The 12677-nt window shown below is 43.0% G+C and overlaps 1 protein-coding gene across 1 annotated transcript in view; it reads right to left on the minus strand.

Moving 5' to 3' along the window:
• LOC309553263 (uncharacterized protein) overlaps positions 1 to 12677 on the minus strand; it is a 93164-nt gene that overhangs the window by 48593 nt on the left and 31894 nt on the right. The window contains exon 2 of the mRNA XM_082254262.1: positions 4974 to 5321. Coding sequence (XP_082110388.1) covers positions 4974 to 5321 — 348 coding nt within the window. The remainder of the gene's footprint in view (positions 1 to 4973; positions 5322 to 12677) is intronic.

Consider the following 12677-nt stretch of genomic DNA (forward strand, 5'->3'; position numbering starts at 1 on the left):
CAAAACTGAGATTCCCTCTCCAGAAGTAGCCCATCACCACCCTCACCTCCGCTCAATTGCTCACCTTATCCCAGCGGTTGAGCCAGATGTTTCTATCCTTCTACTTCTTGGGAGAGACATCCTTCAGGTACACAAGGTGCGCCAGCAAATAAATGGACCTTATAATGCCCCCTATGCACAGAGACTGGACCTGGGGTGGGTCATTGTAGGAGAAGTTTGCCTGGGGACAGTGCACCAGCCTGACAACATTAGCACTCTGAAGACGTCTGTGTTAACAAATGGGCGCACATCCCTTCTCAGTCCCTGTCACAACAGCTTCGTTGTCAAGGAAAGCTTTGGCAGGCCTACACAACACTGTGACTCTTTTACACTATATGGTAAAGAAGAAGTCAATTCCAACATTGAAACAGACAATCTAGGGATTACAGTGTTCCAGAAAACTAAAGATGATGACAAACAGGCCCTCTCTATAGAGGATCAGACCTTCTTGCAGATTATGGATAGAGAGGCTTACCAAGAAGACAATCACAGTTGGGTGGCCCCTCTCCCCTTTCGCACACCCAGACGTGTTTTGCCTAGTAACAGGGAACAAGCCATGAAGCGTTTGCATTCACTCAGCAAAACACTGCAGAGAAAGCCAGAGGTGAAAAGAGATTTCATTGAATTCATTAAAGGGATGCTAGACAACGATCACGCTGAAGTTGCAGAACCACTTGAGACAGACAGGGAACACTGGTATCTATCAATGTTTGGTGTCTACCATCCACACAAACCTAACCAAATCAGAATAGTTTTTGATTCCAGTGCAGAGTATAAAGGAGTCTCTTTAAATGACGTACTTTTGAGTGGCCCTGACCTAAACAATACTTTGCTAGGTGTACTCATGCGCTTCAGAAAAGAGACCGTTGCTTTCACAGCAGATGTGCGACAAATGTTTTATTGTTTTTTTGTCAGAGAAGACCACAGAGACTTTCTACGTTTTCTCTGGTACAAAGACAATGATATAGACAAAGAAATTGTCGAGTACAGAATGAAAGTGCACGTATTTGGCAATAGCCCATCTCCTTCTGTCGCTATATACTGCATGCAAAAAGCTGCCCAGAAAGATGCAGAGCGCTATGGACAAGAAGCCAAACACTTTGTATTGAGACATTTCTATGTAGATGATGGACTCGCTTCTGCTAGCATACCTGAAGATGCAATTTCCATCCTCAGTAAAGCAAAGCAAATGCTGGCAGAATCCAACCTGTGTCTTCATAAAATTGCTTCCAACAGCCAAAAAGTAATGGAAGCCTTCCCTGTAGCAGACAGAGCTAAGGACCTTAAAGATCTTTGCCTGGGTACAGACACTCTTCCCCTGCAGAAAAGCCTAGGCCTAAGTTGGGATCTAGAATCAGATAGTTTTGTTTTCAGAGTTTCCTCAGAGGAAAAGCCTTTTACACGTAGAGGCATTCTATCTACTGTAAATAGCCTCTATGATCCCCTAGGGTTTGTATCGCCTGTGACAATAAGAGGTAAGGCCCTAGTTCGGGAACTGTCATCTGGGAAAAGTGAATGGGATGCATTGCTTCCACAGGAGAGACTAAGTGAGTGGGTTCAATGGACAGAATCCTTGCAAACGTTAGAGCACCTAAAGATAGCCAGATGCTATGTGCCCGTATCTCTATCATCAGCTTGCAGGAAGGAACTGTGTATCTTTTCAGACGCATCCACCACAGCTATAGGTGCAGTAGCTTACTTGAAAGTAGTTGATACAGAAAATGTGTGTCATGTTGGATTTGTCATGGGAAAGTCCAAATTAAGCCCTAAACCAGCCCACACTATTCCTCGTTTAGAGTTGTGTGCTGCTGTACTTGCAGTCGAAATGTCTGAGCTAATCACAGATGAACTAGACACTGACTTTGATGCTGTGAAATTCTTCACCGATAGCAAGACTGTCCTAGGGTACATTTGCAACACCACTAGGAGGTTCTATCTGTATGTCTCCAACAGAGTGAATAGAATCAGGCAATCTACACACCCAGATCAGTGGTTCTTTGTATCTACAGAGCAAAACCCTGCAGATTATGCCACTAGACCTACTCAAGCAGCATGCCTTCAGAACTCTATATGGTTCTCAGGTCCATCCTTTCTGTACCAACCACACTGTGAGCAGATAGACACTGCTAATATTTATCCACTCATAGAGCCCGAAGCTGACCCTGAAATCAGATCGGAAATTACGAGTTTCAGTACCAAAGCTTCTGAAACCACACTTCACTCACATTGTTTTGAGAGATTTTCTTGCTGGAAGATATTAGTTAAGACCCTAGCCAGACTCATCCATGTCGCTAAATCCTTCCGGAGAGAAACCAATAGCTATCAGGTCAGAAGGTGGGAAGGTTTCCATGAGCAGGTCAATCTAGTAGAACTTGCTCAGGCAAAGTCTGTTATAATTTCTTCTGTTCAATACAAGCATTTCCAGAAGGAAATTGACTGCATCAAAAAACAAAAGACATTCCCAAAACAAAGCCGTCTTGGGAGGCTTAGCCCCTTTTTAGACAAGAATGGGTTGTTGAGAGTAGGTAGACGTTTGTCTCTTGCTGAACTTTCAGAGGAAGAGAAACAGCCTGTCATTATACCTTATGATCACCACATTGCAACACTGCTTGTTAGGTACTATCATGAACAAGTAGTTCACCAAGGGCGACACATCACAGAAGGTGCAATTAGATCCGCAGGTTTCTGGATTCTTGGTGGCAAACGCTTGGTATCAGCTGTTATACACAAATGTGTCATCTGTCGCAAGCTGCGAGGAAGATTACAAAGTCAAAAGATGGCAGAGCTGCCAGAAGACAGAGTAATTGCTCAACCACCATTCACCAGTGTGGGCTTAGATGTATTTGGTCCGTGGTCTGTTTTAACCCGTCGCACTAGAGGAGGCAGCGCGGACAGTAAACCATGGGCAGTCCTTTTCACTTGTTTGTCTACCCGAGCTGTACACATAGAGCTACTTGAAGCCATGTCAACATCAAGCTTTATTAATGCCTTGAGGAGATTCTTCTCAATTCGTGGCCCAGCTAAACTGCTCCGTTCTGACAGAGGAACAAACTTTGTGGGAGCCTGCAAAGAACTTAACATTTGTGACAGTGAATCACAATTGCAAGACTTTCTCCAAGACAGAGGATGTACATGGGTCTTTAATCCTCCACACTCCTCACACATGGGTGGTGTCTGGGAGAGACTTATAGGTATTGCCAGGCGAATCTTGGACGCTATGTTGCTACAAACCAAACCTGCTAACTTGACCCATGAGACTTTAAGCACCTTTATGGCAGAAGTGACAGCTATTATGAATGCCAGGCCTATAGTTCCTGTGTCCTCGGACCCAGATACACCTATGGTCCTTACCCCAGCAATGTTATTGACTCAAAAGGTGAACTCTTTGTCTGCTCCATCTGGAACCATAAGTACAACCCAAGTCCATGCGAAACAATGGAAGCAAGTACAATGCTTGGCAGACACCTTTTGGAAAAGATGGAAGAGAGAGTATCTGTCAAACCTGCAACGCCGCAGGAAATGGACTGAGGATCGCCCAAATGTAAAAGTGGGTGATGTTGTTCTGTTGAAGGACAGCCAAGAGAGCAGAAACGAGTGGCCCATAGGACTTATTGTCAATGTTCTACCAAGCAGGGATTGCAAGGTTAGAAAGGTAGAGGTCAAGATTGTAAAAAATGAGACTGCCAGAATTTATCTCAGACCTATAACTGACATTATAGTTTTGATCTCAGACTAAGTAGGATTCCATTTACCTGTTTATGTTTTTTCTGCATAGCAGTAATTGTTTGGGTAGTGACATAATAAATTATGCCAGACAGGGAGTGTTCTGCCCATATTGGTCAGTGCTGTTGCAGATTATACTGCAATGATGTTGCTGCCATCTAGTGGTCAGAGTTTGTTATTATAGTTATTAATTTGCCAGAACATAGAGGAAGAGCTTGTAACCTTTAACCTGGAAGTGTATTTGCTAAAGCTTGACAGGAAAAGGTATTCCCCTCAGAGGGAATGGCTGTAACCTTTAACCTGGAACTGTATTTCCTCCATTTCATAACTATTCCTGACAGCATTCAGAAGAGCTCTTATCTATTCCAGGACTAATGAGGGAATTGTCTGTAAGTACATCCACTGATGGAGTGAGGCTGCTGTATAATGTTTAATGTACTGACACATATGTTTTGTTTATGCTTATGTTGTAGTTTTACAAAGTTATTCAGAAAAAAGAATACATACAGATCCGATGTCTCACGTTTCTTGACTTCTGAATTATTGTTAAGCTGTCTGACTAGTGTTATACAACAGTTCAATAACACGAAGCAGAACAGAGATTATATATTGCACCTAAGAGGAATATATATTGCACTGTAAGCGAGTTTATTGATTTATATGATGCACATTGTCACTTTATTTGATTTTATATAGCGCTGTATAAATATTTGTCTATATATTGAGTATAAACTTCAGAATCTTTATGTTATGCACTAACAAGCTTATTTGATAAAGTAGCGATAAAAGTAAGCATGTGCAAAGTGCAGTAACCTGTGGCCATGTGCAAAGTGCAGTAACCTGTGACCATGTGCAAAGTGCAGTAACCTGTGGCCATGTACAAAGTGCAGTAACCTGTGGTGACAAAATATTTTTTATTTACAAGATGTTTTCTGTATAGCTGGCAGGTGTCCCACTTTCTGGAGGACAGTTCCCTATTTATAAAGTTATCACCCTCATTTCTTGTAGCATGTCCTTCCAAGCAATGGACAGTAAACATGTTGCCCAGTCATGTGAAGTTTACTGCCATTTCATCCTATTGCAGGAAAAGATTCTTCCCAATTTATCTGGTTACTGCTCTTTGCATATAGTCACTTCACTTTGAACTGCTTTATTGAAAAAGATCATTAAGATTAAGCTCATTTGCTAAGGCTTCAGTCTTTCCACGTCACCTTTTTTCATGTCCAGTTGGATGTTTTTCTTTTCATCGTTGAACCACCCGTGATGTTCTATACGGCAACAGTATGTCCCGGAGTCACTCATGCTTGCCTGGCTAATAGTTAGAGAGATCTGGCCCCGTGCAATGTTGTCATTGAGCTGGTAGCGGTCAGATGACCTATGTGTCACTTGGTATCCATCAGTCCAAATAAGAACCTCATTACACTTGGAGTTGGGGCAGCTTCCGCGTCCCCAGCACATGGAGGTAATGTCGCTGGTTTTTTTGACGTTATAGAAACAAGGCAGAGTGATAGACTGGCCTTCTATCCCTCTCACAGTTTGGCCACATATCAGAGGAAATGCTAAAAAAAGAGGGATGACAAAAGATTTATTAGAAATGTATAAATTAGACAGCTGTCAGCAACAAAAGCAATCCAATGCTCAGTCCAGAAATACAAATAGTCTATTCCTGGGCTTCCCTTCCAGCTAGAGGTTACACTAAAAGTTTCAAGTTAGACTAATGATCCTGTGGTGGGTGGCAACCTACCAGGAACAAGATCTCGAGAGAGAAAGAACCCAGTCACTTTTTTTGTTTTTACAGTATTGTTCTCTCTCTGGATGCACCATTTAGCTGTAACCTCTCCAATGCAACCTCTTGGCCAAAGCCATAGGAGCAGGTGAGTGTTCCAATTAGAGATTCTGTTGCCACCAGTGACAGGATTGCTAGTTTGACTTGGACCAAAGCGCAAGCCTCCAGGTCTCATTGGGCAACTTGGTTTAGATGTTTAATATACTTTAAAGAACAAGTGTATTTTTTACAAAGTGCGCAATTTCTTTTTGCCCCCCTTCCCTGAACTAACAGACTACATCTTTCAACTCCACAGATGCATACTTACTAAGATCCGGCAGTCATGACCCCCATGTTTGTTGTTATGTTTCTTGACATCCAGCTCTGTAAGTTCTTTATCTCTTCTGGCTGCACCTACGCAGCAGAGCTCCATAAAAGTCTATGGAGTTTATCTCCCTGTGTCTTCCATTTGGGTGATGGAGGTAGACAAGCCCCCTAAATATCTATGGGGCTCTACTTCTCATCTGCAATCAGGAGAGAGAGAACTTGTAGGGTCCATTCACACTAGCGCGACTTGGTCGCCTGACAAGTCGCGGTCGCTCGCTCGCCATTGAATAGTACAGGACCCGTTCTAATAGGAGCGACACAAGTCGCTCAGACTTAGAAAAAGGGTCCTGTACTACTTTGGGGCGACCTGGAGACGACTTGCATTGACTTCAATTATGAAGTCCCTGCAAGTCGCGCCGAGGTCTCGGTGCACGCTGTGCACCGTGACTTCACATGTCGCCCCAGCAAATCGTGTCATGCCAGTCTGAATGTAAACAATGCCTGGAGGTCACAGCTGTTGAATCTCGGTAAGAATACATCTATGAAGTCGGAGGATGGGATCTGTTAGGTCAGGGAATAAGTGCACTTTGTATGAAAGTGCACTTATTCTGTAAGGATAAAACTAAAATAGCCCACAGCTACTAAAGTTTCCCCTTAAAGTATATGCAAATTAGATTTTTGTATCTTTATTTCACTCATAAACGCTTTAATTTTTTACTACTTTAGGCACTCTCTAACCTCTGCTGAGCGATTCTGGTACACTATATTACCAAAAGTATTGGGACGCCTACTTTTACGCGCACATGAACTTCAATGGTAACCCAGTCTAGTCTATAGGGTTCAATATTGAGTTGGCCCACCTTTTGCAGCTATACCAGCTACAACTCTTCTGGGAAGGCTGTCCACAAGGTTTAGGAGTGTGTCTATGGGAATGTTTGACCATTCTTCCAGAAGCGCATTTGTGAGGTCAGGCACTGATGTTGAAGAGAAGGCCTGGCTCGCAGTCTCCGCTCTTAATTCATCCCAAAGATGTTCTATGGAGTTGAGGTCAGGGCTCTGTGCAGGCCAGTCAAATTCCTCCACCCCAAATTCTCTCATCCATGTCTTTATTGACCTTGTCTGTGCACTGGTGCAAAGTCATTTTGGAACAGGAAGGGGACATCCCCCAAACTGTTCCCACAAAGTTGGGAGCACGAATGGTATGCTGACACCGTAAGAGTTCCCTTTACTGGAGCTAAGGGGCCAAGGCCAACTCCTGAAAAACAACCCCACACCATAATCCCCTCCACCAAATGGTTTGGACACAGCAAAGCCCAAAAGAACATGGATGAGCGAGTTTGGGGCGGAGGAACTTGACCGACCTGCACAAAGTCCTGACCTCAACCCAATAGAGCACCTTTGGGATGAATTAGAGCAGAAGAGAACCCTCTTCCTCTGCTATGCTGTTCAGAAAGCACAACCCTATAAGACAATGCTACTATGCTTTGTGAGTGGAGCAATACAGGAGGAGGCAGAATCACAACACTGCAACTGGTGTTGATCATAGCCTTTATTCTAAAATAATGGGAAGCCAATCATGTAGCTCCCTGCTGTACATATCAGAATCGCTCACTAATTAGTGTTGTCAAAAATTAAGTGTGTTTCGGATACTCAACACCCCCTCACCTTCATCACGGTTTAAATGCTGGCAATGAATTCACAGAGATGCTGGACAATGGTTACAACGAATCACAGATTTTAGCCAAATTGTTAGAAAGAAATGTCCATCAGCAGCTGAGTAGAGCAGCTCAAACCAGCAGCTGATGGACTTTGCTTTTTTAGCATTTAGGCCTTGAAAAGGGGGGTTCAGTTCTAAAAATAAAAGTCACTGACCTTGTGATAAGGTTTATCTTATCTTACTTTGGAATAAATCTGTGTCTGGATGAATACATATTGGTGTGGAGCTTCAATCTCACAATTCCTCAGTTACAAACCAAGAAGACAGTGAAGGTCCTATGGTGTAGAGAAGCTACCAGCCCAAAGAATCCAGACCTATTCCCTATATAGGGCAAAAAAGGGGGGGGGGGTGTGAGAGGGAAAAGACCCTCTCAGAAAGGTTGCATAAACCGGGCTCACAAGGTATCAAGTGCAAAAATACTTTATTGGTAGTGCAAAACAAACAATTACAGAAAAGTAATAAAAACTACACATGCTGTCATGTAGTGGACATGATGTGGTATAGACCCCTGGTGCCTATGTGGGTAACCTGTGCTATGTGGGAACACTACACTGACCAAGGCTCCACCTCTCCCAGGAACCCTGCCAGCACCGACTTTAAAGGTAGAGAGTGATCTGTTACTGTGAAAATGCGGTCACTCCATCTATCCCCGGGGGTCAAGGTGTCTAAAGTGCCTCAGTTGTGACTGAATCATATATAGCTTGCTAGAATAACATCAAGGTACTTGCTATATGGGCCACCTGGGGCATATAATTACCCACATAGGCACCAGGGGTCTATACCACATCATGTCCTCTACACGACAGCATGTGTAGTTTTTATGACTTTTCTGTAATTGTTTGTTTTGCACTACCAATAAAGTATTTTTGCACTTGATACCTTGTGAGCCCGGTTTATGCAACCTTTCTGAGAGGTTCTTTTGCCTCTCACTTCTCCCCCTTTTTTGCCCAATTGTCCTGGTTGCCTGAGGTTCCCGGTTATATTTACCGCTTTGGTACAGTCATAGTGCTTTACCGATTCAACAGGATCGGTTGATCCCATTCACCGTACAGGTTTTACTTCTGTTCTGTGTTCTATTCCCTATATAACATTAGTATAATCATAGGTTTCCAGTGCTAGCCTTCCCAATTTATTTTTTTAAATCACATGGAAGAGGGTGGTCTCCAGCAGCAGTCTCATGAATTTCTACACACAAGGGAAGCTTTTTACAATTTAATCACATGTATAAAACCCAATAAATTCACATATCTTATGGGGAAATCTTTCTTGAAGTGAAAGGTCTGGCTACAGAGTCTCTTAAACCCATCTCTGCTTGTAGTTTTCAGCACAGCCCACAAGTTTTTAAATAGAAAGAGATAAAGCATGCAATAACAAATATAGAAATGTCCTAATAATTGACAGTTTTATCACATAACTAAACAAAGAAAGTTTCTAAATAACAGGAAACCAACATGTATGACGAAATGGGAGACGATATTCAGAATCCTGGCACCTTGGGAGAATAGAAACTTGCACATCAGCATATTAACTTCCTCATATCTTATCAGCAGCTTCAAAATTTAAAAAGTGAAACAAGCCACACAACCTCAAGTGTCACCATGGCACTTGACCTAGAACTAAAAGTGTCAACAGCTGGGACATGTCCTGTATAGATGCCTTCTCTCTGTAAGAGGGTACAACGGTTATAATTTTCAGAAGTGCAGCCATCCTTAGCATCTTCCATTGCTTAAATCTGGTCAGTCATGTACCACAATACCTAGATTTCAATATAAACTGTACCTGACATTGTCTTCAGCAGTGATGGTCAACTTACTTGATAACTGAGGTCTCAAACCCTGACATGCCAATGGGCCACACATATTATTCAGTGAATGTAATGCTACAGAAAGCTTTGTTACATCTGTTGTATCAGATAGATGGTCAGGGTCTACAAGCATCATAGTTTATGAGCATACTACAAGAGATGGTCAAAGTCAATAGGCATGCTAAAAAAGATGGTCAATGACTATACTAAAAGAGATGGTGAAAGACTACAGCATGCTTCAAGAGTTACTCAGAATGTTGGGGCCTGCTATAAGAGATGGTCAAGCTCTGCAGACATGCTTCAGGAATTTTTTTTCACATTTGTGGTCCCTAACGACCCCATATTTCTTACTTTTGCTACATCTCTCAACAAAATACAATATAAAAGATCATGGGAAAAAACATAGGATAGACAGCTCAGAGAAAAGTAGTGTGAACATAGGCATGTGCACGGGGTGTGTCGGGATGTGCCTGGGCACACTCTAATCACCCTGTGCAGTACTGATTTCCCCTGCTTCCTAGCACCCCCTGTCTTCCCCCTGCAGTGCTGCCAGCAGGATGTTTCAGGATGGAGAGCAGGGGAAGGGGCCAGTAAATATTTAATTTACCGGCCCGTTCATTTTTTGAATGAACACAGTGAGTGATCTGTACCGGTTGCCCCTGTGTTCATTCTTAACTGAAGCATTGTAAACTGTGTTTATAATGCTTCAGTTTGTGAATGAACAGGAAGCTGCTTAGCACAGAGTACTTCCCATTAGTTCACCGCCCAGTGCAGCTTTGTCCTCAGTCCCTTTCTCTGTCTCAAAAATTACATCAGGGATCTGTTTAGACCTGTGCTTCTCAACCTTTTCTCAGTCAAGGCACCCTTTAAAAATTATGGACAGTCTTGAGGGACTCCATTCTAAATGTAAAAACTATTTTACATAATGCAGCAACATCCACACAAGTACTGTAGGACACCTAATGCTAGAGGTGATTTATTCTTCGAAAGCAAATACACTTTTCCAAACTGGTACTGACTTCTCCATCACTCAGCTTAGCTAATGTCACCCCAAAGCTGATGGAGAGGGGCAGGGGAGGGTCAAACAAGGATGCTATGCAGGCGACTGACATCCTCCAAATCAACTGGTGATGCCATTGGTCATTAGGATGCCGGCAGCTAGAAGGTTGTAATGGTGCACAATGAAAAGCTGTGGCTTTGTGTAACTTAAAGGCAGGCTTCAGCCACATGCCAGCTTGTATAAAATGTTTTGGCAATTTGTAGGCATTTTGCAAAGGCACCCCTCAAAAAACCTGTTTGGGCACCTTGGTTAAAAGAAAAGGCTGGTTTGGACCCTGGATATTTCACCAAAGCACCCCCAATGGGGCGCCTAAAAGAAATAGTAAAAAAAAAATAATATTGTAAAAAATCATTAAAAAATAAAAATGGTAAATAAAACCTACTGACACATCTCTGCTCTACTGACACCGTCCACTGTTCTGCTCATATACACACGCATGTGTGTTTGTGCTCTGGGGTGCACACCCTAATGCAACAGGCTGCGCACACCAATGCGTGCGAAAAACAATTAACACAAAGGGCTGCACAAAAAGTGCGAAAGGGCCAACGGTGCTCTACAGTTTTTTACCAACTTCAATGACTTTATAGTTCTTACATTTTGATTAGCCAAAGAGTCTAAACCATTGGAAGATTCAGGGACACAGGGGAGTTAACTGCTGCTATGATGCTGCTTTTTAGCTATAAAGCTGGCATTACACAGCCTAAATTAGGAATAAAAATTAGTTAATCTGTCCCAATCAAACACTGAATCCAATCCTTTAATCCTTACAAAGACACCATGGCTTGTAGAGCCAGACATCATATTGTGCTGAATGATCATTTCAAGGGAAAATCTTGACAACCTCCAGACAAGCTGTCCACATGGTGCTTCTTCCTGGAGTGGTTCAGGGAGAATAGAAACATACACATCAGCACATTAACTTCCTCATATCTTATCAGCAGTTTCACACAAAATAAAAAGTGACACAAGCCACAAAACCTCAAGTGTCAACCTGGCACTTGCCCTAAAGGAAAAAAAAAAAAAAGAACAGCTTGGGCATATTGTATAAGATGTCTGTTCTCTGTGTTAGAGGGTATGATGGTTCTAATTTGCAGAAATGTAACGGTCCTCAGTACCATCCATTAGAAGTATGTAGACCTGGTAGATTTACATATTATCTGTCCCTGATATTCTCTACAGTAGTGGAATTCAACTTACTTGATATAGGGGGCCTCAAGTGCAGCCTCGGATATCACCAAAGGGCTCCACATAATATTCAGAGAATGAAATGCTACAGAAAGCTTTTAGAAACTGTGGACATGCAGCAGAAGGTAAGGGACAACAGGCATGCTACAAGAGGTGTTCAGAGCTTTTGGGCATGCTACAAGAGATGGTCAGAGCTTTTGGGCATGCTACAAGAGATGTTCAGAGCTTTTGGGCATGCTGCAAGAGATGGTCAGAGCTTTTGGGCATGCTGCAAGAGATGTTCACAGCCTTTAGGCATGCTACAAGCGATGTTCAGAGCCTTTGGGCATGCTACAAGAGATGGTCAGAGCTTTTGGGCATGCTACAAGCGATGGTCAGAGCTTTTGGGCATGCTGCAAGAGATGTTCACAGCCTTTGGGCATGCTCAAGAGATGGTCAGAGCCTCTGGATATGCTACAAGAGATGTTCAGAGCCTTTGGGCATGCTACAAGAGACGGTCAGAGCTTTTGGGAATGCTACAGTGTTAATTTTGGCAGCAAATTTCAATTTATTTTTAGTAATATTTTTTTGACTAACATTTCAATTTTAGTTTTAGTCCCATTTACATCATCTACAATTATTTTAGTTTTAGTTGTATTTAGTCAACTTAAATCTCCAGTACCGGCTGCACAGTGCTCTGGAAAGTGGTCGGAGGAGGCCTGTAATGCTACACAGTGCTCTGGACAGTGGTCTGAGGAGGCCTTTTAATGCTACACAGTGCTCTAAACAGTGGTCTGAGGAGGCCTGTAATGCTACACAGTGCTCTGGACAGTGGTCTGAGGAGGCCCATAATGCTGCACAGTGCTCTGGATGGTGGTCTTAGGTCTGAGGGATGGCCTGTAATGCACAGTGCTCTGGATGCTGCTAGTCAGAGAAGGCCTGTAATGCCCACACAGTGCTCTGGACAGACAGTGGACTGAGGGGAGGCCTGTAATTTTAATGTACACACTTAGAATGCTTTCTGCTCTGGACCGTTGAGAGTGGGACTCTTCTCTGGAGGCCTGTAATGCACAGTGCT

The sequence above is a fragment of the Pelophylax lessonae genome (genome assembly GCF_965119305.1).
Source record: "Pelophylax lessonae genome assembly, chromosome: 4".
Classification (NCBI taxonomy): domain Eukaryota; kingdom Metazoa; phylum Chordata; class Amphibia; order Anura; family Ranidae; genus Pelophylax; species Pelophylax lessonae.